The sequence below is a fragment of the Chroicocephalus ridibundus genome, chromosome 2 (assembly GCF_963924245.1).
Source record: "Chroicocephalus ridibundus chromosome 2, bChrRid1.1, whole genome shotgun sequence".
Taxonomy (NCBI): domain Eukaryota; kingdom Metazoa; phylum Chordata; class Aves; order Charadriiformes; family Laridae; genus Chroicocephalus; species Chroicocephalus ridibundus.
The window spans coordinates 1,597,821-1,622,763 of NC_086285.1; the positions used below are offsets into that span (position 1 = coordinate 1,597,821).

A 24,943-nucleotide genomic window follows, 5' to 3' on the forward strand; every position below is an offset into this window, starting at 1 on the left:
CCCAGCATGAGGACACGGAGAGCGATGAGGCCACCGGCCGCTTCCGGTGCCAAGGAAGCTGCCGGCAGGTCCGAATTGAGCACCCTGAAGTAACCATCCAGGAGGACACGCAAGGGCACAGGGCCGGCGCCGGGACTGCTGCCGTGGAGCACGTGGACCACGGCCACCACGCCGCGTAACGCCAACTCCAGCAAACCGGGGACCGGGGGGTTCTCCCCGCCTCCCCGTCGCAGCACCCCCAGCAGCACCTCCACCGCCGCCGGCGTGATGGCCCGCAGCGCGTTGGGCTGTCGGGAGGATGCGGGGGAAGGCGGGGGGAAGATGGGTTTTTATGTCCCTTATCGCCATACGAAATCCTTTATTTAAGCTATTAACGCTCAGCCCGACGGCTCCGGCGCTGGCGGGGGCCCGGGGAAGGGGGCAGGGGGGTGTTTACCCATCTCACCGCACCCTGCTCCTGGGCGCGTGCAAATTAATTTAAGGGTAAATTATTGCAGCTATTAATTAAATTCTGATTTTTAAGCGTTGCATTAACTAAAACCTATTTCTGCTCAAATTTATTCCGCCAAGAAGTTCTCATCTGCTACCCCGGAGCCCAACTGGTGCAGTTTCAGCTCAACCCAATTTAAGCCCAAATTTCAGCTCGATTTAATTATTTTTTTTTTTTTTTTTTAAGGTAAAACCCAGCGAATTTAGGGCTGGGATTTTAAATGGGATTTTTAAAGGCTTTTGGAAAACGAAGCCGTTTAATTTCAGCGTTTCTCTCGCTTGGAATAAATAAAAGGTTGGGGTTTATCACTCGGATAATCGAGGATCCCAAGTCCTTCCCTCCATCCCTTTCCCAAGTCTACCTTGGATCCGGAGAGGATGGCCCCAAAAAGATGGATAAGCCGGAGCTGGAGCGTTTCGGGGAGCTGCCCTCCGGCTTGGAAACTCTCTGTGAGGATGAAGAAGGAAAGATTAATTTTGGGGAGGAAGCAGCAAAAAAATATAGGGGGGAAAAAAACCAAAAAAATCCCTTTTTTTACCCAAATTAAGCCCAAAAAACGGCCCACGAGGGCACTGGCCCCTGTTGATGATGGAGGGGATGAGGATGCTCAAATTTTTTTGCAGCTCTGATTTGCACCTGTGTGGGTTTTTTGGGGTTTTTTTGTTTTTTTTTTTTCTCCTAAAAAAAAAAAAAAATCGGGGTTTTATTCAAAAATAGGGTTCGGTCGGGGGATTTACAGGCGGTTGGGCGTGTTGGGAGTTTTAGGTGATTTTTTTATTTTTTTTTTCTTTTTTATGCAACGTCTTTGCCGCGAAGCGGGGCTTTTTTGGGGGCTTCCCCGGAAAATAATCCCCTTTGCGTTGATTTTTACAGGCTCCCTGGGTCATGTAGGATTTAATCCGGGCTTTAGGATCCTATACCTGCCCCCGGGACCCCGTACGTGCCCCATACGGGGCACGTACGGGGTCCCGGGGGCAGGTATAGGATCCTATATTTGCCCTCGAATCATATACCTTCCCCAGATATGTCCCCGTGGATCCTATATGTGCTCCTAGACCCCATCCCAACCCCTGCATCCTCTCCCTGTCCCTGGATGCTCTACGCACCCATGGATCCCATACTGACCCCATATCCACCTCGGGATGCTCTACGCGCCCATGGACCCCTTACTGACCCTGTACCCACCTTGGGATGCTCTACACACCCATGGACCCCATACTGACTCCGTACCCACCTTGGGATGCTCTACGCACCCATGGACCCCTTACTGACCCCATCCCTGCTCCTAGGTGTTCTACGCACCCATGGATCCCATACTGACCCTGTACCCACCTTGGGATGCTCTGCACACCCATGGATCCCATACTGACCCTGTACCCACCTTGGGATGCTCTATGCACCCATGGATCCCATACTGACCCCATCCCTGCTCCTAGGTGTTCTACGCACCCATGGACCCCTTACTGACCCTGTACCCACCTTGGGATGCTCTACGCACCCATGGATCCCATACTGACCCCATCCCTGCTCCTAGGTGTTCTATGCACCCATGGATCCCATACTGACCCCGTACCCACCTTGGGATGCTCTACGCACCCATGGATCCCATACTGACCCTGTACCCACCTTGGGATGCTCTGTGCACCCATGGATCCCATACGGACCCCGTATCCACCTCGGGATGCTCTACGCACCCATGGATCCCATACTGACCCCATCCCTGCTCCTAGGTGTTCTACACACCCATGGATCCCATACTGACCCTGTACCCACCCCTGGGTGCTCTACACACCCATGGATCCCATACTGACCCCATCCCTGCTCCTAGGTGTTCTACACACCCATGGATCCTGTACTGACCCCGTACCCACCTCGGGATGCTCTATGCACCCATGGATCCCGTACTGACCCCGTATCCACCTTGGGATGCTCTACGCACCCATGGATCCCATACTGACCCCATCCCTTCTCCTAGGTGTTCTACACACCCATGGATCCCATACTGACCCTGTACCCACCTTGGGATGCTCTGTGCACCCATGGATCCCATACGGACCCCGTATCCACCTCGGGATGCTCTACGCACCCATGGATCCCATACTGACCCCATCCCTGCTCCTAGGTGTTCTACACACCCATGGATCCCATACTGACCCCTTACCCACCCCTGGGTGCTCTACACACCCATGGATCCCATACTGACCCCATCCCTGCCCCTCGAGCCCATGCCCGGCTGCAGGAGACAATGCTGGGGGGTGCTGGGACCCCCCCACCTTTACCTTGGAAGAAGACGCCGAACTCGGGGGGCAAAGGGGCCGGGGCGAACTTGTATTTACTCTTCTCCTTCGGGCTGATGACTTCCCTGGGAAGAGAGGGGTGAATTGAGGGGGGCCGGGGTGTGGGGGGCTTTTTGGGGGGCCAGAGGGGGTTGGGGGGGGGTCCGTGCTCACCCGCTGAGCTGCCGGCGCCAGGTCTGGTAGGGGTCGAAGAGGCACTCGCAGAGGTGCAGGGCGTAGAGCATCCCGCTCTCCAGCTGCGTCCCGCTCCGCTCCTCCTCTTGTGTACTCCTCAGCTGCCGGAAAAGCGGAGCAGGATTAATCCCCCCCCCCAAAAAAAAACCCAAACCAAACCAAGCCCCCACCCCAATCCTCCTCCCGTGGTTCCCCCTGGATTCACCTTGTTCCCGCAGACCCGCAGCAGCTTCAGCACCTCCGGGATGAAGCCGGGGGTTTTGTCCGCTTGGATGTTTTCCAGGTTCCTGGTGGGGGGATAATATATGGGGGGGGTGTTAATGCAGTACTGGGGGGGGTCAACGCATCCAGGGGCGGGGGGGTTAATGCATTGGGGGGGGTTAATGCATTGAGGGGATTAAAGCACCTTGGGGTGGTTATTGCATTGCGGGGGGGGGGGAGTTAATGCACCCGGGGGGGTAAAGCATGAAGGGGGAGAGTTAATGCATTGGGGGGGGGGCGTTTAAGCACCTTGGGGTTTTATTGCATCGGGGGGGGGTATCGCATTCAGGCAGGTTAATGTATCGTGGGGGGGGGTGTATTGCATTGGGGGGGGTTTAATGCATCGGGGGGGGGGTATTGCGCCATGCGGGGGGTGTTAAAGCATCACGATGGGGGGGGTTAATGCATTGGGGGGGGGGGTTATTGCACCATGGGGGGGTGTTCAGGCATCATGATGGGGGGGTCAATGCATCGGGGGGGGGGTCAATGCATTGTGTGAGGGGTTAATGCACCTTGGGGGCTTCATGCGCCTGGAGGGGGGGGGATGGTTATTGCATCGGGAATGGGGGTTAAATTATTATGGGGGGTTAATGCATCGTTGGGGGGGGGGTGGTGATAATATGGCAGCCAGCAGGAGCCAGGGCACATCCTCAGATGAACCCCATCCTTGGCTGGGAAGGTGGGGGGGGACAGGTGGATGGTGTGTCCCCCCCCCCAAGGGACAGGGAGGTGGTGGCTTCGTGGGGACGCTGCTGCCAGGGATCACCTTATGTCGGCTGGTGGGAGGTGGCGGGGCCAAGGGGGGTGGGATGCACTTTGTTGGGGGGAGCAATGATGAACTCGAAGGGGGGGCACGCTGTGCTTTAGGGGTGGGGGTAAATACTGTGTTTTGGGGTGATGTGATGCACTTCATGGGGGGTGAGGATGCGCTTTTGGGGGGGGGATGCTACACTTTGCGGGGGGGGGGATGCACTTTGGGGGGTGATGCACTTCATGGAGGGGTGCAGGGGGGGACGCTCTTCTTCAAGGGGTGGGGGGGGATGCTCTGCTTTTTTTGGGGGGGAGGATGCACATCCAGGAGGTGGTTTGGGAGCGTGGCAATCTGGGACCGGGGCAATACCAGTTTGGTCCTTTCGGCGAAGACTTGGGGAGGGGGGGGGGCACAGGACCTAGAAATAGGGGGTGTCCCCTCATTGTCCCCCCACCCCAGCACCTGGGTGCGGAGCTGGGCTGCATTTGGGGCAGGGGGAGGACCGAAACCGGGAATCCCCATGGGTTGGGTTGGGGAGGGGGATGAAGGGAGGCCGGGACCCCCTCCCCCGGCAGGGGGGCGTGGGGGGGATGGAGGGGTGGTAGTGATGATGGTGGTGGGACGTCACCCACCTGCAGATGATGATGAAGAACTTGAGGAGCAGCAGCGCCTGCCCCAGGCTGGTCCCAGCGCCCTCCTCCTGCGGGATCTGGACCACGCACTGTCCCAGCCGCTGGCTCAGCACCACCAGCACCTCCCGCGGCAGCACCGGGATCTCCGACACCGACTCCTCCGGCCTGCGACGGGGGGGGGGGGGGGTGTGTGTGGGGTGGTGGTGGAAAATGGGGGTGACTGGATGCAACCCCCTCCCTCCCCCAACACCCCCCCAACACCATCACAACATCCCCCCCGTCGACCCCCCTTCAAGCTTCAGACCGGATGGTTTAAAACCGCCGAGAACGGATGAGCCGCCTAAATTTAGCTGCGGGTGTCGCACCCCCCCCTCCATGGGGTGTCACTCTTGCAGCACCCACGGGTGCCGGGGTGCTCCTCACCTCCTGGGCTCCAGCGAGGGCAGGGCGATGATCTTCTCAAAGTTCATGACGAAGGCTTCCAGCCACTGCTGCAGGTAGGAGAGGTCCTTCTGCAAGGGCAAGGGGGGGGGGCTGAGCTAATCAGACCCCGCACTGACCACCGCCACGGAGGTATCGGCCAATCAGCAGCCAGAATAGTCAAGTTCCCCCCCCCCCCCCCCCCCCCGCAGAAGCCACCGGTTTATTGGCACCCGGGGGGTGTGAGCACCCCCCCAGGAGGCACCAGCCAATGAGCAATTGGAGCAGCACAACCTGTGGAGCTGCTGACCAATCAGCAACCCAGAGAAACACAACCTGTGGAGTTCCTGACCAATCAGCAACCAGAAAAACACAAGCTGCAGAGCTGCTGGCCAATCAGCAACCAGAGCAGCACAACCTGTGGAGCCGCCGAGCAATCAGCACCCAGAGGAAAATAACCTGCGAAGCTGCTAACCAATCAGCAGCAAGAGCAGAACCATCTGTGGAGCTGCTAACCAATCAGCAGCAAGAGCAGAACAACCTAGGATCCACTGACCAATCAGCAACAAGAGCAGAACAACCTGTGGAGCCGCTGACCAACCAAAACCCAGAGCAGAACAACCTGTGGAGCTGTTGACCAACCAGAACCCAGAGCAGAACAACCTGTGGAGCCGTTGACCAACCAGAACCCAGAGCAGAACAACCTGTAGAGCCACTGACCAATCAACAACCAGAGCAGAACAACCTGTGGAGCTGCTGACCAATCAGCAACCAGAGCAGCACAACCTGCGGAGCCACTGACCAATCAGCATCCAGAGCCACACGACCCGTGGAGGTGCTGGCCAATGTGGCACCTTGGGGTGACCCGTGTCCCCAAACACCCCAATGTGGCACCTTGGGGTCACCCATGTCCCCAAGCACCCCAGTGGTGTCACCCGTGTCCCTGAGCAACCCAATGCGTCACCTTGGGGTCACCCACGTTCCTGAGAACCCCAACACGGCCCCTTGGTGTCACCCACGTCCCCAAACACCACGATACAGTTGCTTGGGGTCACCCATGTCCCTGCACACCCCAAAGTGGCACCTTGGAGTGATCCATGTCCCCCGAGCACCCCAACACAGCCCCTTGGTGTCACCCATGTCCCCAGACATCCCAACATGGCCCCTTGGTGTCACCCATGTCCCCAAACACCCCAATGCGGCACCTTGGGGTCACCTATGTCCCCAGGCACCCCAGCGCGGCCCCTTGGTGTCACCCATGTCCCCAAGCACCCCAATGCGGTACCTTGGTGTCACCCACGTCCCAGCACAGCCCAACACGGCCCCTTGGTGTCACCCATGTCCCTGTGTACCCCGATGTGGCGCCTTGGAGTGACCCATGTCCCCTCGCACCCTGAGACAGCCCCTTGGTGTCACCCACATCCCCAAACACCACAATACAGTTGCTCGGGGTCACCCACGTCCCCGCACACCCCAATGCGGCACCTTGGGGTCACCCACACCCCTTTGCACCCCCTTTGGTGTCACCCATGTCCCCAAGCACCCCAACACAGCCGCTCGGTGTCACCCACATCCCCAAGCACCCCCATTGCAGCACCCTGGTGTCACCCACACCCCCTTGCACCCCCCTCGGTGTCACCCATGTCCCCTTACACCCCCCACGCAGCACCCCGGCGTGTCCCCAGCCCAGGAAGGGACCGTCCCCTCTTGGTGACACCCCCCTCCCCGCACCACCCCCCCCTCCCTCCCCGGGGACACGAGGGTCCCCAACCCCCCCGCAGCCACCCACAGCGCCCCAAGGGGACCTCACCCCCCTCCCACCACTGTCCCCCCCTCCGAATGCGCCACCCCGTCCCCCGCGTCACCCATTTCCCGCCGGGTACCGCCAGCCCCCCCCATCCAGCGGGGGGGTCACCGCCATGTGTGTCCCCCCCTGCCCACAGCACCCCATTACCTGGCCGGGGGGGTGACCGTGGTCATCCATGACCCCGGCGCACGCCGAGCCGTGCCGGCGCAGCCGGGTTGGGGACAAGGTGACAGCGTGTGGGTGTGTGTTATTATTTTATGTGTGTCCCCCCCCTTTTTTTTTTTTTTTGTCCCCTCCCCGCCTCTTCGCTCTTGTGCAAAAGCCACCCAAAAACAACCCCAAACCATCAGGAAATGCCAAGTCACCCGGCACCCGCCGCCCCAACGGCGCTTCCTCCCACCGCCCGCCACCCTTTCGGGGGTGTCACCGGCTTGTCCCCAGCCCCGTGCGCCCACCCAGCAGCTCGGGGTGGGGGGGTCGAGGTGACAGTGGTGACGATGGGGGGTGACGGCTGGCACCGGCCCGCTTTGGTTTCGCCCACCGCATCCTGCCGTCGCCCCCCATCTGTGCAACCGGGGTGTGTTGAGTTTGACAGTCCTCAGCACATCCCCCCCCCGCCCCTGCCCCGGCCCCCCCTGCAATGTCATTGTCGTCGTCCCCCCCCTCCCACCCCACCACCCTCCCGCCACCTTGCACCCACCCGGAGCCGGTGTCCCATCCCGGCGCGGCGCTGGCGGGGCCGGTGGCCGTGTCCCAGCCGGTTGCCGGCTGGCAGAGCCTGTTGGGTGGCTTCTGGGCTCGGCCGCCGGCGCGGTGGCACCTGGGAACGCTGTGCCGGCACCTCCATCCCTCCCCGGCGCCGCCGACACCCCCCCAAAAAAAGTGACAGTGGCAAAGCCACCAGGTTGTCACCTCCCTGGCATTGGGGGTGACACTGGGGGTCCCCACAGTGGGGCCCCACCAGGGTCCCTGTCTCCTTCCCTGTCCAGTGTGGGACAACGTGGCCAGCACCATCCCCACCATGGCATGGCCACCCCGTGGGACACCCTTGGGGACATCCCTGTCCCCTGGTGGCGCGGTGACACGAGAGCTCTGCCCTATTTTAAAGCCACGAGAGATAACGCACGTGCTCCCGGCGTGCAGCCCCCATCCGATGTCACCGCCCGGGGAAGGGGACACTACCATCGAGGTCACACTCTGGTGGCATCACCTGGTGCCCTGGGTTGACGCCTCCAAACAAGGCCTGTGGTGGGACAGCAGAAGGTTGACGGGCGCCAGGGACGTGTCCCAGCAGCCTTGTCCTTGCCGGGTGCTTGGGGACATCACTGTGGTGAAGGCCACCACGGTTTTACAGGTGACCCATCTGGGGAGGTGACACCAAGGCCCTGGTGCCTCTCAGAGGTGGCACAGCCACCTTGTTGGTGTGGCACGGTGAGTGGGCACACCATGACAGCGTGGCATGTGTCCCCAAGTGGGAGCACACAGCCTGTGTCACCAAGGGAGTGATGGCACAAGACGTGTCCCCGTGTGAGTGTGCACCCCGCAATGGCGATGCAGGCGTCCCCGTGCAAGCTTGTGCACCTGGCGTCGTGACACACGTGTCCCCATGTGACCATGCGCACCTCGATGGAGTGGCACGTGTCCCATATGTCCACGCACACCTCGATGGCGTGGCACATGTCCCCATATGACCAAGCGCACCTGATGGCATGTCACATATGACCATGCACATCCCAATGGCGTGGCACGTGTCCCCTCTGTGACCGTGCACACCTGGTGGCACGGCACCTGTCCCCTCTATGACCACGCACACCCCATGGCGCAGCGCCCGTCCCCGCGTGAGTGTGAACGCCCCAGTGGGGTGGCACGTGTCCTTTGCACGAGCTTGCACACCCGATGGCACGGACGTGTCCCCTGTGTGAGCTTGTACACCCCGATGGCTTGTCACGTGTCCCCGTGCAACCACGGACACCTCCGTGGCATGTCCCATGTCCCCATACAACTACGGACACCTCCACAGCATGGCACATGTCCCCGTATGACCATGGACACCTCCATGGTTTGGCACATGTCCCCATACAACCACGGACACCTCGATGGCATGGCACATGTCCCCGTGCGACCACGGACACCTCGATGGCGTGGCACATGTCCCCATACAACACTGGACACCTCCATGGCATGGCACATGTCCCCATATGACCACGGACACCTCGATGGCGTGGCTCGTGTCCCCATACAATACTGGACACCTCCACAGCATGGCACATGTCCCCATACGACCATGGACACTTCCATGGTGTGGCACATGTCCCCGTACCACCATGCCCCCGAATGTCACGGCATCTGTCCCTGCACCACCATGCCCACCCGATGTCACCGCACATGTCCTCGCACCACCATGCCCACCCGATGTCACTGCACATGTCCCCGTACCACCATGGCCCCAATGTCACGGCACATGTCCCCGTACCACCACGCCCTGCAATGTCACCGCACCTGTCCCCGTACCACCATGGCCCCCAATGTCACCGCACATGTCCCCATACCACCACGCCCACCCGATGTCACTGCACCTGTCCCCGTACCACCATGCCCACCCGATGTCACCCCACGTGTCCCTTGCACACGCCCCCAGGACCTGCCCCACCAAAGCCTGGTGGGTCCCAGGGGACGCTGCGGGGCCGGATGAGGTGACACCACGGACGAGGTGACACCACGGCTGTCCCCATCCCCAGCCGGGGGTGCCCTGCCCTCCCAGCGTCCCCAGCCACGTGCTGGGGACGGCGTGCGGTTTTGGGGGCAGAAATAAGCCTTTTTCACCCCAAAACCCCAGCTGGTCACCCCACCCTGGGGGCGCAGGAGCTGGGGGGTGACACGGGGCGGGGGGGTGTCTCCTGTCCTGCAGGATCAGGCCCCCCCCCCTCCCCCCCACTTCGGAGCGGGGATAATTAAGGAGAAAACAAAGCACCGGGGACTCTCGGGGAGGGGGACGGGGGGGGGTCCCCGCAAGCTGCCGGCCAAGGGACCCCTCTACTCCCCCAGGACCCCTGGCCACGGGACACGGGGGGAGGCGGCGATGCCGAGGGGGGGCTACGGGTGTCCCACTGAGCAGGACACCCCCCCCAGAAGCAGGACACCCCCCCCCCCCCGCCTCCCCCCTCTCCTTGTCACTCCCAACGCTCCAATGTCACCGCGGCCGCACCTGCTGCCGGGACCTGGGAGGGGGGGACAGACACGGACCCCCCCCAGACCCCCCCACTGGGTGTAAGGGAGGTGCGCCCCCCCCACCCCGTCCCCCCGGGAGAGGTGGGGAAGGGGGTGCGGGATGCGGTGGGGGGGTCCAGGGGGATGCGGTGCCCCCGGGGGAGGGGGGGGAGAGGCCCGGGGGGTCCGGGAGGAATATGGTGCCGCCCCCAAAGTGGGGAGCACGGGCGGGGGGGGGCGGGGGATGCGGCGCTGGTGTCCGGGAGGGTCGCGGGATGCAGCGGGGGGGGGGGGGGGGTCCAGGGAGGACACGGGGGGAGGTCCGGGGGGGTGGACGCGGTACCCCCCTAGGTGGATGGGTTCGCGGACCTCGGGGTGCGGTGACCCCCGGAGGGGGGGGGCGGGGGCTGGCGCACGGGGCGGGGGGGGGGGGTCGCGGGATGCAGCGGGGGGGTCACAGTGGGACGCGGGGGCGGCCCGGGGGGTGGCGGTGCCCCCCAGGGTAGGAACACGGGGGGTGTCGCGAACGTCGGGGTGCGGTGACCCCCGGGGGCGGGGGGGGGGGGGGGGGTGGTGGGGTGGTGTCGTGGACCCCCGGGATACGGCAGGTGGGTCCGGGGGGGGGACGGGACGCGGTGCCCCCTCCCATGAGGGTCGCCCGGAGGGGAGGGGGGTGTTGTGGCGGACCCCGGGATACGGCAGTGGGGTGCGGGGGGGGGGGGGGGGATGCGGTGCCCCCCCCCAAAATGAGGCGGGGGGGGGGATGTAGCAGTGGGGTGCGAGGGGGGGTGTGTGTGTGTGTGTGGAAAGAACGCGGTGCCCCCCCCCAAAATGGGGCGGTGCGACGATACGCCCAAGGTAGTGCAGCTCCCCCCCTCCCTCCAAGCAGGGGGGTGCGGGCAGGGCAACCCCGGGGCGGGGGGGGGAAATAAAGGGGTGCTGCCCCCCAGCCCCCGCCTTCCTCCTTCCTTGGCGGGGGGGGGGGTCCCGATGCCCATCTCACCTTGGCGAAGTAGAGCATCCAAAGCTCGTAGAGCCGCTCCCGGGAAGCCATGCCGGGCCGGCACGGCTCGGTACGGCGGGCAGCTCCGCCCCCCCCCCGCCGGGCCCTCCCCCAGGTACGGGGGGGGGCCCCTGTCACCGCCCCCCCCCCCCCCCCCCCGGTACCGTGTACCTGCTGCTGTAAGGGTGGGGATACCCCTCCCACCCCCCTTTTTACCTTCCCCCCCCCCCCCCCGGCAGCCCAAAGGTAAAAAGGGGGGTGGGGAAGCTAAAATACCCCCAATGCCCCCCCCCCCCCCCAAATAATTATCCCCCCCAATTAAACCTTGCACGCCATGTGAGGGAGGGGGAATAAGCCTGGCAGGGCGGAAGAGGTGGATGTGGGGTTATTTTCCCTTTTAATTAATTTTTTTTAATTATTTTTTAATTTTTTTTAATGCCCCCCCCCGCCGCTTCTTGTTGCATCCTCCCCCCCCCCCCGATTGCGCCCGTCGATCGACGGTTTAGCCCATCGATGCGCTCGGCGGTGGATGGGTTGAGTCTGGGGGGCGCATGCGCGCTGGAGGTTGTACGGCGGGTGGCGCCGTGTGTGTGGGGAAGGACCAAGATGGCGGCGCCCGGTGGTGGCCTGGAGGCGGAGGAGGCGGCGGCCGGCCCGGCTTTAGGGAGGCTGGAAGAGGAGGCGCGACGGCGGCGGGAGAGGTTGAGGGCCCTGCGGCAGCGCACGCTTCAGGTGGCGGGGGGGATGGCGGGGCGGGGTGGGCGGTGGAATGGTGTGAGGGGCCGGAGTGGGCCTGGGGCGGAGTGAGGCAGATGATCTGAGTTGGGCCTGGGGGTTTGGGGAGGGGGTCTGAGGATGTTGAGGAGGCACAGAGGGTCTGAGGTGGGTCTGAGGGTGTTGGGGGCGGGCACAGAAGGTCTGAGGGTGTTGGGGGCGGGCACAGAAGGTCTGAGGATGTTGGGGAGCGACACAGAAGGTCTGAGGATGTTGGGGGGGGGACCACAGAGGGCCTGAGGTGGGTCTGAGGATGTTGGGGGGAGCCACAGAGGGCCTGAGGTGGGTCTGAGGATGTTGGGGGGAGCCACAGAGGGCCTGAGGTGGGTCTGAGGATGTTGGGGGGAGCCACAGAGGGTCCGAGGTGGGTCTGAGGATGTTGGGGGGAGCCACAGAGGGTCTGAGGTGGGTCTGCGGATGTTGGGGGGAGCCACAGAGGGTCTGAGGTGGGTCTGAGGATGTTGGGGGGAGCCACAGAGGGTCTGAGGTGGGTCTGAGGATGTTGGGGGGGGGCACAGAGGGTCTGAGGTGGGTCTGAGGATGTTGGGGGGCGCCACAGAGGGTCTGAGGATGTTGGGGGGAGCCACAGAGGGTCTGAGGATGTTGGGGGGCCCACAGAGGGTCTGAGGTGGGTCTGAGGATGTTGGGGGGGCCACAGAGGGTCTGAGGTGGGTCTGAGGATGCTGGGGGGAGCCACAGAGGGTCTGAGGTGGGTCTGAGGATGTTGGGGGGGGGCACAGAGGGTCTGAGGTGGGTCTGAGGATGTTGGGGGGCGCCACAGAGGGTCTGAGGATGTTGGGGGGAGCCACAGAGGGTCTGAGGATGTTGGGGGGCCCACAGAGGGTCTGAGGTGGGTCTGAGGATGTTGGGGGGGCCACAGAGGGTCTGAGGTGGGTCTGAGGATGCTGGGGGGACCACAGAGGGTCTGAGGTGGGTCTGAGGATGTTGGGGGGGGCCCACAGAGGGTCTGAGGTGGGTCTGAGGATGTTGGGGGGGCCCACAGAGGGTCTGAGGTGGGTCTGAGGATGTTGGGGGGGCCCACAGAGGGTCTGAGAATGTTGGGGGGGCCCACAGAGGGTCTGAGGTGGGTCTGAGGATGTTGGGGGGGGGACCACAGAGGGTCTGAGGTGGGTCTGAGGATGTTGGGGGGGGGCCACAGAGGGTCTGAGGTGGGTCTGAGGATGTTGGGGGGGGGCCACAGAGGGTCTGAGGTGGGTCTGAGGATGTTGGGGGGAGCCACAGAGGGTCCGAGGTGGGTCTGCGGATGTTGGGGGGGGCCACAGAGGGTCCGAGGTGGGTCTGAGGATGTTGGGGGGAGCCACAGAGGGTCCGAGGTGGGTCTGAGGATGTTGGGGGGAGGCACAGAGGGTCCGAGGTGGGTCTGAGGATGTTGGGGGGGAGGCACAGAGGGTCCGAGGTGGGTCTGAGGATGTTGGGGGGGGGGCACAGAGGGTCCGAGGTGGGTCTGAGGATGTTGGGGGGGGGCACAGAGGGTCCGAGGTGGGTCTGAGGATGTTGGGGGGAGCCACAGAGGGTCCGAGGTGGGTCTGAGGATGTTGGGGGGAGCCACAGAGGGTCCGAGGTGGGTCTGAGGATGTTGGGGGGAGCCACAGAGGGTCCGAGGTGGGTCTGAGGATGTTGGGGGGGGGGCACAGAGGGTCTGAGGATGTTGGGGGGCGACAGGGGGGTCTGAGGTGAGCTTTGGGGAAAGGCGGGGGCAGACGGTCTGAGGTGGGTCTGGGGCTTTGGGGAGGGGGAGAGGGGTAGGAAGGGCCTGAGGATAGAGGGAGATGGTGGTTAAAGGCAAGGCGGGGGTTCAGGGGTGCTTGGGAAAGGGGGCTGAGGGGTCTGGGGCCACCAGGCTGGTGGGGCTGGGCAGGGGGGTTGGTAGGGGGCAAGGGGGAGGGATGGCTGGTGTTTGGTGGGGCAAGCAAGAGAGAGTTCGGAAGTGGGGTGGGGGAAAGCAGAGAGGAATGGGGTAGAGAGGGTCCCCCGCTGTGGGGAGGGGGCTGGGGTGCAAGTGCAGGAGGAGGGGATTTGGGTGACAGCCTGGTGACAATACTGGGTCTCATTGGTCCCACGCGAGGGGTCCATGCTGGCCTCGGGCTTCCTCGTGCTTTTCTGTTCTGCCTTTGCCGTGCTGTCCCTTGTTCTGCTAAAAACCCGCCTCCTGTGATTAAGCCTCTTGATTTTTTTTTTTTTTTTTTGACGTTATCTTCCCTGGTTCCCTGTGTTTGCATCACATCTGAAATCCAGGCTGCAACCTGGGTTTGGTAGTGAGGATGAAAACAAAGATTCACCCCAGGGTTAGTTAATAGCTTGTTACGTTTCTCTGGCGCTTTCTGGGCCTTAAAATTCTCTTCCGTAGCGATGTTGAGACCCGATTGCCTTCAGTACAGGCTTGAGGATACCGAGGAGCTGGTCGTGTTGCCTGACTAAAGCCAGGGCCAAGCGGGGCCCTAAATTGGGATTTTCTTCTTGGATGTGTGCACTGGAGATGGCTCCTCGCACAGCCTCAGAGGAATTCGCGGTATTTATTGTAAATCTTGTGTTGTACAAGATGCTGCCGGCAGCAAAATATCCGGGGTTGGTTTTTAAGGAATTTATCTCAAAAGTTTTGTGATGGGTTGTATCCTCACCCAAAAAACTTCACCTATTTTACCTGGCTGTCCTTGTTGCCTCCGCAAATGCTAGGCTCAGAATATTAAAATCGAGATTGGGGGTGAAAGAAGGGTGGAATAAACTGGAGAAACTTGACGATTAATACTTCGGCAGCGCCCACTGAGGAAGGCAGCCGCGCTCCGGCGTGTCTTGGCATGTCCTGGTATTGCTTAATTCTCCTCTTTTGGGTTAGCGGGGCGGCGCTCGCTCTGCTCCCCTTCTGCCGCGTCACCCTAAATTTGTTGATCCAGGTTAGTACGGTCCAGTAACGTGGGAAGATGTCCTGGCCCGCCAGTGAGGGACCTTCTCTTGGGGTTATTAACAGGAGCCGTGACTTTGGTGGACAGGCTGGTGTTCTGCTCTGTCTCTTGCCTTCAGATGTTCGTTAGTATCGGAGAGCTGAGCCTTCCCAAAGGGGAAAGTGGGATACAGCCCCCTGCCCAGCCTTACCGAGAAGAAAAGCTCTTGCCAAAAGAAAAGCTTTTTCCTTTCTTTTCTGTCCTGCCTGGTGAATTTAGATGGAACAAGATGGAGCGGTTGTGGAGGGTGTAGCGCGTGGGTTGTTGTTCTTATCTGCTTTATTACGGAGGGTTTTTTAAAATTTTGGGGTGAGATTTTCTGACTCAGTCCCTGCGAGGATGTTCTTACTTCTTTTCCACGAATAGTATCTCATGTGCAGCGCCAGCGTATGCCGCCTTCGAGGATAATGCCTGGTAGCCCACGATGGCTCCTGGTAGACCTGCGTGAGCCTTTTAAAATCCCTTTTTACTTTGGGCTTTTGCAGCCTCCTGAGACAGAGATCCACCATTTAATGACAAAACTACCTCCTTTGGTTTTACACCCATTAAATGGAAGTTGCCTTGGGTGCTCTCTCACACGGCCCTTGTGGGAAACACAAAATAATAATGGTTTTGTGTTTGTGATTTTTGTAGTTCTCTCGGTCTCTCTTCCAGACTCAAGCTGTGGTCTGGGAAGCTTTTCCTTGTGTAAAAGTCTCTCTGAATCATCTCGGTGACTTTCCCTGGTACCTCCCTGAGTGCTGGGATGCCCTTTTGCCGAGAGGGGATGTGGGACTGCGTGCCTGGCTCAGGACGTGGGGCACTCGTGAGTTTACCGCGCTGGCACACGACTTCCTTTTGTTTGTTTGTTTGTTTTTAAATAGTCTCACTTTGGCCACACGAGCCTGTCTTCAACCGTCAAAGCTCATCTACTTTTTCCAATCCTATCAGTCTCAACCGAGACCTTTCCCCAGCAGCAGAACTCATTGGGAGCTCATTCCGTACACGTATATCCAGAATTATTTTTCCCTTGCCACGTGCGTTGCTTTACACCAAGCTCTGAATTTCACCTGTTGCCTCATTGCTCAGATAGGCGTGATTTTACCCCCCTTCTGCCAGCCCTTGTTGGATTTCCTTGTGGGTGATCTCACCTGCAAACGCTGTCATCTAACCAGTCGGGTCTTTCCCAAGTCTTTTGCCGTGCTTGCGACAGCCCAAACCCTGGCAGAGGGAGAAGAGGGGACCTGCTGATCCTCACCTGGTGCTGTAAAAAAACCACTGTTGGGGTTTGCAGGAGAGAAGGTGCTTCGCTTTCTGCTGCGTTTCTGCGCATTTAGGGAATGGGTGCTTAATATCTGATAAGGATCTTCCTTCACTTCAGGATTTCTCTGCAAATTGCACTCAATTTTCACGGGAAAGTGATGCTCAGCTTTTCCCACTCAGCGAGGAAACAAGTGAGGTCATACCCAAAGGTACAAAAACCTCAACGGGTGATCTTGTCCTTTCTGCTGTGCTCACCCGACCTGTTGTGCCGCCTTTTATTGATCACCAGCAAAAGGGTTTTTTTTACTGAATAAAAAAGCATGTTTGAGTTCTGGGCGTAATGTACATTTCGAAATGTCAGTCACCACTTGCTTCTAGAAATCTGCTTAAAACAGTAGGTGAGCTGATGTTGGATTCCCAACCTCAATGGATGGCATCAACAGAGTTTGTAGTGTGGAGGATCAAGTATAGTATCAGAGAAGCCATTTCCCTCCTAAATTTAAATAAAATCGTCTTTCAGTAACAAGCAATCGAATTATGGACTCTGCGTTGTTGCCATATTGAATATTGCATCCTGTTCTGGCAAAAAAAAAAAAAAAATCGTTTCGAATTGTGTAACCGTAATCTTAGTTTGCCAGCTTTCCTCTCATCTTTTTTCTTCATCCTCTAAGAAAATCAAATCAAAATATCAGCTGCTCACGGAGCTTACAAGCCCTGAGGGTTCCTGCGCAGCCGGCTCCGTTGTGGCTGCTCGCCTTTGAATTGCCGGCGTGGAGTTGAAACGCCCGAACCCCGTTTTTTTTAGACCCATTTGGGCTTTTCTCGGTGCTTTGGGTTATTCTTCGAGAACGTTTTTACTCCCTTGGGATAAGTCTGATGCGTGCAGGCCCAGGCAGGGTGGGTTTTTCGCTTCGCGTGACTGTTGTTTCGGTGAGTCCTGCAAATCAAAAGATCATCTCTCCTTGTTTTATACCCCCCAAAAAATCTCAAACCAAGGAAAGTGAATCCAAAAAAAAGCCCAAACTATCCTGTTCTCTCAAAGCCGTTGGAGACTCAAGCGAAAAGATGGTGGGAGCAGCCTCGAAGGTAAACTTTGGAGGAGCGGAAACGCACCGGCAAGTATCGTAGCCTTTAACGGGGCTGTGCACGTTTTTCTGCCAAACTTGCGACATTTCTTTTTTTTAAAAAATAAAAGTCTTTCTGAAGCTGGTCGCTTACATAAGCGGCGCTGAGCTCGTGTTTTCACTGCCACCTTCAATTAACAGGAAAACCCCACCAAGTTTTTGCAGGGAGCCTCGCAAAAGGTCACGCAGTGACGTAGATTCTATTCAAGTTTAAGGTTGTGTGGTTTTTTTTTTTTTTTTTTAAGTAGCAAACGGTTCCAGCTCCCAGGATCCTGCAGCGGGGGAAAATGGGGACAGCCCTTCCCTAAAATTGCAGACCTCTCCTAAAGGAAGGCTTTTGCGGGATGAAGGATGGGATTCTTCAAATGGCTTTTATTTATCGAATGACTCAGTGCGGACGGTAAAAGCTGCGGGAGTGTTGAGCTGCTCCGTAGCGCTCTTGTTGCCCAAAGCTCGTTGTGCTGATGCTAATAACGGCGCTGAGGCTTTATCCTTGCAGTATCGCGCGGTAAAGCCCTGATTATCTGCTATGTCTTTTTTTTTTTTTCTTGCCTAATGGCTGAAAATCAGATTAAAACGTCCTGTTTGCGTTTCTCAGGAAGACTTTTCAGCTGAAGAAAAACTTTTGCCCTATTTAAGCTTTAGCTTAGCACGATTGTGTTTAGTGTCTTAATTTAACTGTTACTGACTGTCGCCTAACTATACATTTTGAAGCAAAATGGGAGAACAAGGTCTCCCGAATCTGTTTAAAGCCACCTGCCTGGAGGTGACTCCGTGTTTGCACACACTGAGGTCCTGCAAGCGCTTGCCGGAGCGAGCTGGAGCAGTTTGACCAGCAGTGAGATATGCAAAACTAGGGATATTTTCAGGACGGAGACCTTTCGGGCTGAGTTTCAATAGCACTTTGCAATTTTTCCAGATTAAAACAGGAGTGCAACGGCGTGGCGCTTCCCCTGGAAAGCAGAAAGCACTTGAACCACCTCGACTGTAAAATTGTTGCGTTACGGATCGGACCGAAGCTTTTTGGGGAGGCTTTTTCTGCTTAACGGATGGTTCAGTCCAAAATGGTGTTTGGAGCAGAAAGCAAGTCCTTGTCCTAGATAAGAAGTCATGAGATAGCTCTGTTGGTCACCGCAGGCCAGTCTAAGCGGAGCCGGTGTCCCTGCCTATCTGAAAACTTGAATTTTGTTGCGAGTCCTCCCCTTCATCTCCAAGAAGCTGTATTTCCATAAGCGCGGCTTTCTGCTGAGCAAGTTGATAATTAACTGTAGTTACTTGTGTTTATGAAATGCTTGTCTGCAGGTTGCCCTTGAAACCGGTTCTCCGATGCATTCACATCTGCTTGGTTTGGAGCTAGATGAAGGCTTTGCTCGGGTATGGCATGGACCGGAGCTTACCTTGCTTCAAACCCTGCTAAAATCACCACGTAATGTCAGTGCTTCCAGCAGGCCCGTCCTGCCGTGTGTCTCTAAGCACCTGGTAAATTGGAGCTTGCATCCGGCCCAGGTTGCCCAGAGAAGCTGTGGCTGCCCCATCCCTGGGGGGGTCCAAGGCCAGGTTGGACGGGGCTTGGAGCAACGTGGTGTGGTGGGAGGTGTCCTTGCCCGGGGCAGGGGGTTGGAACTTCATGATCTTTAAGGTCCCTTCCAACTCTAACCATTCTATGATTCTATGGTCTTAAAAATATTGAGGTCTCTGGGAATGCTAAGCTGATTTAGGGATCCATCCGTGATAAGGAAAATTGTGCTTGTAAAAAAAGCGTGGGAGGGGGGAAGATCACGGGCCTTTTAGTTGGTTTAGGTATCCCATTATAGCGTGTGTGTCATCCACGAATTCTTCTGGCTTGGGGAGGACTTTTATTTTAGCTAAAAATATGTATGTATATATTTAGTAAAGGATTTGCTAGGCCTTTCCTCTGGATAGCAGCAGAGAAGCAAAGTAGCGAAATAAAGAAGTACGTTCGTTATCTTTCTTGCAAGGAGCTAAGTACTTTTCCCACAGCTATTTATTTTTAGCAATAGATATCCGAGTAGAGGAACTGTCGTCTCGGATGCTGCTTGGAACCTGGGTCCCCTCCTTTGATCCAGCTGTTGAAATAATCTTGTGTGGGGCTGCTATTGAAAGGAGAGGAAATACTTCATGGCGTGACTGGACTGTGGCACGTTGCTGCTGGGCTGATTTGGATGAGGAGGGAGAGGAGAACGTCGAGAGGAAACATCCCAAATTTGGCTTTGTGAGAGAGCAGAGAGGTTTAAGGCGTGCTGGGTCAGGCTGTCGTATGCTGAATGCAGTTAAAGTGTTGAGAGGAGCTTTGAGATCCCTTTCCCTGCCAGTTTCTAGAGTTTCAGGGTGATATTTTTTTCTCCCTCTCTGTAAAATACAGCTTGTGGCTCCTGTAAAGACAAAGAGAGAGCGTGCAGGGAGGATTTGGATGGCAGTAGGTTGGAGATGAAAGTACAACTGGCAGCGCTGGACTCATGTGATGGAGCAGCTCAGTGCTAGGAAGACGCGTGTAGCAATTCTTTTCTGTTTGGTTCTGTGTTGGGCTGCCGTGTCCTGTCTGAGGCTCAGCAGTTTAGGAAGGATGGACCAGCGGGCTTGAAGTGGCAAGAAGACATGGCAGAGTGGGAAGGGATAACCCGGGGGGAGACGGAAAGCAAATCAGACAGATGGTGCGATATGCAAAGATGCTGGGAGGGCTGGAGCCCCTCTGCTGTGGGGACAGGCTGAGAGAGCTGGGGGGGTTCAGCCTGGAGAAGAGAAGGCTCGAGGGAGACCTTGGAGCCCCTTCCAGTCCCTCAAGGGGCTCCAGGAAAGCTGGGGAGGGACTCTGGATCAGGGAGGGGAGCCATGGGACGAGGGGGAAGGGTTTTCCACTGACAGAGGGGAGACTGAGATGAGATGTGAGGCAGAAATTGTTGGCTGTGAGGGGGGTGAGCCCCTGGCCCAGGTTGCCCAGAGAAGCTGTGGCTGCCCCATCCCTGGAGGGGTTCAAGGGCAGGTTGGACGGGGCTTGGAGCAACGTGGTGTGGTGGGAGGTGTGTCTGCCCAGGGCAGGGGGGTGGCACTGGGTGGGCTTTAAGGTTCCTTCCAACCCAAACCATTCTATGATAGGGGCATGATAAGGACCAGAAGTCCTCAACGCTCTAGTCCCATTTGAGCCCTGACGTCCTTTCCTCTCTGGCATGGCCAGCACCTCCCCATCCCTCACCCACTGCATGTGCTTCTGAAGTGTGAGGGCAGCTCCTGGGATGTTTGGGATCCTTTTCCTTAGGCTGAGGTTGGTATAAGCAGATACTTTAGGCAGAGCCAGCTTGACTTATACCTTTGGCACTGATGAGGCCCTACCTCGAGTGCTGTGTCCAGTTTTGGGCCCCTCATTACAGGAAAGACATCGAGGGGCTGGAGCGTGTCCAGAGAAGGGCAGCGGAGCTTTTGAGGGGTTGAGCAGAAGTCTTGTGAGGAGCGGCTGAGGGAGCTGGGGGTGTTCAGCCTGGAGAAAAGGAGGTGGAGGGGGGACCTTCTCGCTCTCTACAACTGCCTGAAAGGAGGGGGTAGCCGGGGGTGGGGGAGTTGGTCTCTTCTTCCAAGGAACGGGCGACAGGACAAGAGGAAACGGCCTCAAGTTGCGCCAGGGGAGGTTTAGGATGGATATTAGGAAAAATTTCTTCCCGGAAAGGGTTTTGGAGCGTTGGAAGAGGCTGCCCAGGGCAGTGGTGGAGTCGCCATCCCTGGGGGTATTTAAAAGCCGGGCAGACGCGGTGCTGAGGGACGTGGGGTAGTGGTGGTTTTTGTCAGAGTTAGGTTGATGGTTGGACCTGATGATCTGAAAGGTCCCTCCCAACTGAGACAAATCTATGATTCTGTGATTCTTTTTCACGTTGCTTTGTGCCCTTCGCAGCAGGAACCGTTGCCGCCTTGTCAGACTGCCAGCGGAGCAGCCCAGCAGAAGCTCCGCTCGGAGGCAAAAATCTTTGAAAAGACTGTGCTGAATGTTTTCCCTCGTATTTTAGTACGAAACCACAGTGATCCCATAAACCCTGTCGGGAGCCCCACGCGTATCTTGTGAATGGAGGGTTAACTTTCCTGGGAGAAACCAGCCGAAAGTTTATGAAATCTGATTTTTTTCCTCATGCTCATTAATCTTGACTTACTTTTGCATCGCCATGGTAATGGACAGAGGGTTTTTACATAATTTTTCTCTTTTCATCTGTACCCATAAAAAAAGATTAACTACTCCTTTTCAACCCAAACCTAGACAGTGCTAAAACCTTGGCTCCTTTAATCCACCGCTCCGTAGTCCCAGCTGTGCCATCTGGATTGCCTTTTTGCTGGAGCTTTTGAGTGTCCTCCGTGGAAATAATGACTGACACGAAGGCTCTTTTCATCCGTGGCTGATAACGCTTTCGTGCCGAAGGAGTAGGAGCTCCATAGGGATGAGTTGTGGAAGCGCCAGGAGATACGGACGGTGTGTAAGCTCTCCGCTGGGGAAATCTCGTTTAGCCTTCAAATGGATAAACTTTTCACTGTAACTACTTGTTCTTTAGGGTGTTTAAATTTACCTGTCGTGGGTAGCTTTTTATTTTTTTAATGGAAAACCCCGGTTTTCCCAAGGAGGGAAGGCTGGTGGTATTGTGTCTCTTCTCCCTAGTTGAAACGTTGACCAGTTTCGTGCTGGTGTGATGGAGGGTGGGCACTTGGTACCTACGAGGCCCCTACAAGCCTCAGGAAAAGAGCTTGGATATAGGAGACTTTTTTTCCCCCACCCTACTGAAAGATCCAGTGTGAGCTCAGCTATCAGGGAACTGATTTGGGAGCTCTGTTGTGAAGTTTAACTGGGGAAAACATTTTGATTGGGGCTCCTGCTATATTAAACCTCGGAGAACGTCCCTGGCAGACAAATCCATAGGAAAGCAGGCCTGAAGCTACTGCAGTCCCTGCAGGAATTTCACTTGGCGGCTTTTCTTGAAGGAAATGCGTGATGGTTATTACTGGGAAGGCAACATCAGCGTGGTCCTCAGCTTTATAAATTGTGGTTCAATTCAAGGTGTTTGTTGAACAAGAGCAATGTACTTAAAGGTCAGCTTGAAGCTTTTCCTCCCATGTAAGTGTTTGATTCCCTTTCACATTCTATTTTTGAAGCTTTTAAAAGCTTTTCCTTTATTCCGATTTGCTTCTGTTTCCTTTGACAACTCGCAGCATCTTTTTTTTTTTTTTTTTTAACTAGGGCTCGACATTTGTTTTCCTGATGCCCTTACTTCCATAAATACAGCAAATGCAAATCATCCCGCTCCTCAGATTGTCTAGTGTAAAGCAGGAACATTTCAAGGGTAATGTATTTTCATCTGGAAGAAAGTCATTTGAAATACAAATGCCGACAGGGAAAAGGAGCGTGTACGTGAACTTTCAGACACACTCCTTAAGCTGCGAACGTGGTGCAGAAATGGGGATCCAAAGCGGATCTGAGCAGCAGACGCATTCCTGAGTGGATTTAGGAGAGCTGCGAAGGACATTGTTAATAAGCAAAAAAAAAAATCAAGCGACCTTCAGCAGCGTGATGGGAGGCAGCGCAGGGCAGTAAAGCACCTTGAAAGTGTAACCCGGGCTGGTGGCGAAGACGCTGTGAGGTGCCTAAAGCTGGAGGGTGTTTGCCAAAAGTTAGGGACAAGCTGAAATAAGAAAATCTATTGTGTAAATATCCAGATTTCACCTGTTTCTTGCAGCTAACGCGGGTTGTTCGAGGTTGTGTGGCACGTACGACAAGGCATCCTACTCCTCTCTTCCTTTAATTTTGCGTCTTGCGTTCCTGCGTCTCTTGGGACGCAAATGGCTTTGTGCCAAAAATGTGGCAGCTTCAGGTTATTCCCCCCGGCTTTGTGCGACACGAGGCACGGAGGTAAAGAGCAGGAATGCCCCTGGGTCCGTGGATAAACTAGTCCTTGGCTCTGCGTTACGTTCTCACCTGCGCCGTAAAAATCCAGTTTTCTTGGGACTGCTGGGGATTTTGTGCCAAGGTGGCACCTGAAGAGAGGCAAAAAGTGGATGCCGCCTTTCTTCTGGCTCAGGTTCTCTGTCAGATCAGCTTAAGGAGAGCTCTCAGAAAATGCTTAGTTGTATCTAGGTGTAAAATTAGTATGAGAGAATAATAAATCAAACGAATAATGAGATCTCTGCTTTGAAATACCACGAAACCGGCACGAGCGAGCATAAAGCGGCTTAATAAGAGTCCTTTGTCTGCAGTGTTTGAATTTCCAAGGGAGTAGAGCAGATGGTTGTGCCGTTGGCTTGTCGTAGGCATGTATTTTACTATTGCCCATGTAATATAAGTGCAGATACAGATATATATGTATGAGTTCCTACATTCAGATTCCACCTTCTCCGTCCTTGCAGCCTTCCCTTGCTTTCTGCACTCGTAAGGTGGGTGGTGTAGTACTTCTTCTGTCATTTAGGGAGGAATGGTTGTACGGGAAAAAGGTTTTTGCTGTGGAAGTGATATTTAGCACTTCCAATCAGAGACAGACCTTATTGCGCAGGGGCGTTCTGGATGCATGGGCTTTCTTTTTCCTTTTGCTCTTGGCTTTGCTGCTGTTCAGCTCTGTGACAGCGTTTGATTGCCGGAGGTAAATAACAGGATCCGCTGCTGGGGAATTTCCCAGTAAAAGGCCTGGGTATTCTTCACCTTTTAATGTTCTTCTCTATTTTAAAACAGAATATCTGGCGGCTCAAGGGGATGCTGCTCATTTTCCAAAAGCGTCCGTCAGCAAAATGGTTGGAGATCACGGTGGGGCAGACGCTGGAGCAGCCCCCGAGCAGGGGAGATGTCTTTCTCCACACTAAGGCCTCGTCATACCGTCATCTAACAAGCGTAATAGCCCATTTCTCCTGCTCTCTTGGCCAAAAAGCCTTGAAGGAGGCAAAAAAAGCAGGACTGTTGCCCCCCGAGGCTGTACGGCCTTTCGTCTGTGTGTGTTTGGGGAGGAATGGGTCTTCCACCTGCTCCACTCTGCGTCCCTGCGCCGGCACTAAAGCTTTTGTGGTTGTGTTGTGCATCACGTTGGGAGAAAAACCAGTGCTTTGGCCGCAGCCCAACCTTTTGTTTAACGTTTCTTTCGCTTCGCAGCCAGATCGCTTCCCTGCTCCTCCACGCCTGCCCGTGCTGGCGAGAGAGGTAGGAGGGGGAGGAAGGTCACGGCGCTGCTCGTTTCCTTTGGTCTGTGCCGCGTTTTCCTGCCGCCGCTGCAAATGAGGAGCTTTCCCGTCTGTTTTCCTGGCTGTCCCGAAGACTCGGTCAATCTGCAAACACCGATGGACTCTCACCGGAGCTTCTCTCTGGCTGAAGACCGGTGTGTGGTCCAGGAGCTTGGCTTGCTGCTCTCCTTGGGTTTGTTTGGTTTTTTTTTTTTTTCTGCTTGGTTTTTATTTTGATGGAGCAAAGCAGCCTCGCGCTCCCGAAAGCGAAGTACCAAACGGCTGAGAAAACAGTTGCTGTGGAAACGGAGCGTAGTAAAGTTATTACAGCGAGAATAAAACGCACACTTAGGGCTACAAAGGCTTCATTTCTATTCAGGCTTCATTAGCAAAGTAATAAACTTTCGCGGCGGTGCTGAAATGGCTGAAGATGGGAACCTGCAGACAAAATGATTGCGCCTCCCCCAGCAGAAGCATAGGAAGGACATGGAGCTGTTGGAGCGGGGCCAACAGGAAAGGCTGGGAAATAAGGTCTGGGAGTAGAGGTGTGCCAATATAGAATTATTTCAAACGGCGCTGGGCCCAACACAAAGAAAAGGTGGGAAGTAAAAGC

The 24,943-nt window shown here is 56.7% G+C and overlaps 2 protein-coding genes across 3 annotated transcripts in view; one reads left to right on the plus strand and one right to left on the minus strand.

Annotated features, from left to right (window-relative positions):
- Positions 1-11,152, minus strand: part of NBEAL2 (neurobeachin like 2) — a 31,716-nt gene extending 20,564 nt beyond the window's left edge. The window contains exons 1-8 of the mRNA XM_063324218.1: positions 11,043-11,152; positions 5,029-5,117; positions 4,606-4,770; positions 3,167-3,248; positions 2,941-3,062; positions 2,770-2,852; positions 852-937; positions 2-287 (exon numbers count right to left, since the gene is read on the minus strand). Of these exons, the coding sequence (XP_063180288.1) occupies positions 2-287; positions 852-937; positions 2,770-2,852; positions 2,941-3,062; positions 3,167-3,248; positions 4,606-4,770; positions 5,029-5,117; positions 11,043-11,093 (964 nt within the window). The 5' untranslated portion in view covers positions 11,094-11,152. The remainder of the gene's footprint in view (position 1; positions 288-851; positions 938-2,769; positions 2,853-2,940; positions 3,063-3,166; positions 3,249-4,605; positions 4,771-5,028; positions 5,118-11,042) is intronic.
- A 435-nt stretch (positions 11,153-11,587) lies between these two features.
- The window catches only part of CCDC12 (coiled-coil domain containing 12), a 47,305-nt gene continuing 33,949 nt past the window's right edge, over positions 11,588-24,943 (plus strand). The window contains exon 1 of one of the 2 annotated variants that reach the window (XM_063324219.1): positions 11,588-11,774. In XM_063324219.1, the coding sequence (XP_063180289.1) occupies positions 11,649-11,774 (126 nt within the window). In that variant the 5' untranslated portion in view covers positions 11,588-11,648. The remainder of the gene's footprint in view (positions 11,775-24,943) is intronic. The other variant, XM_063324220.1, reaches the window with a different exon arrangement.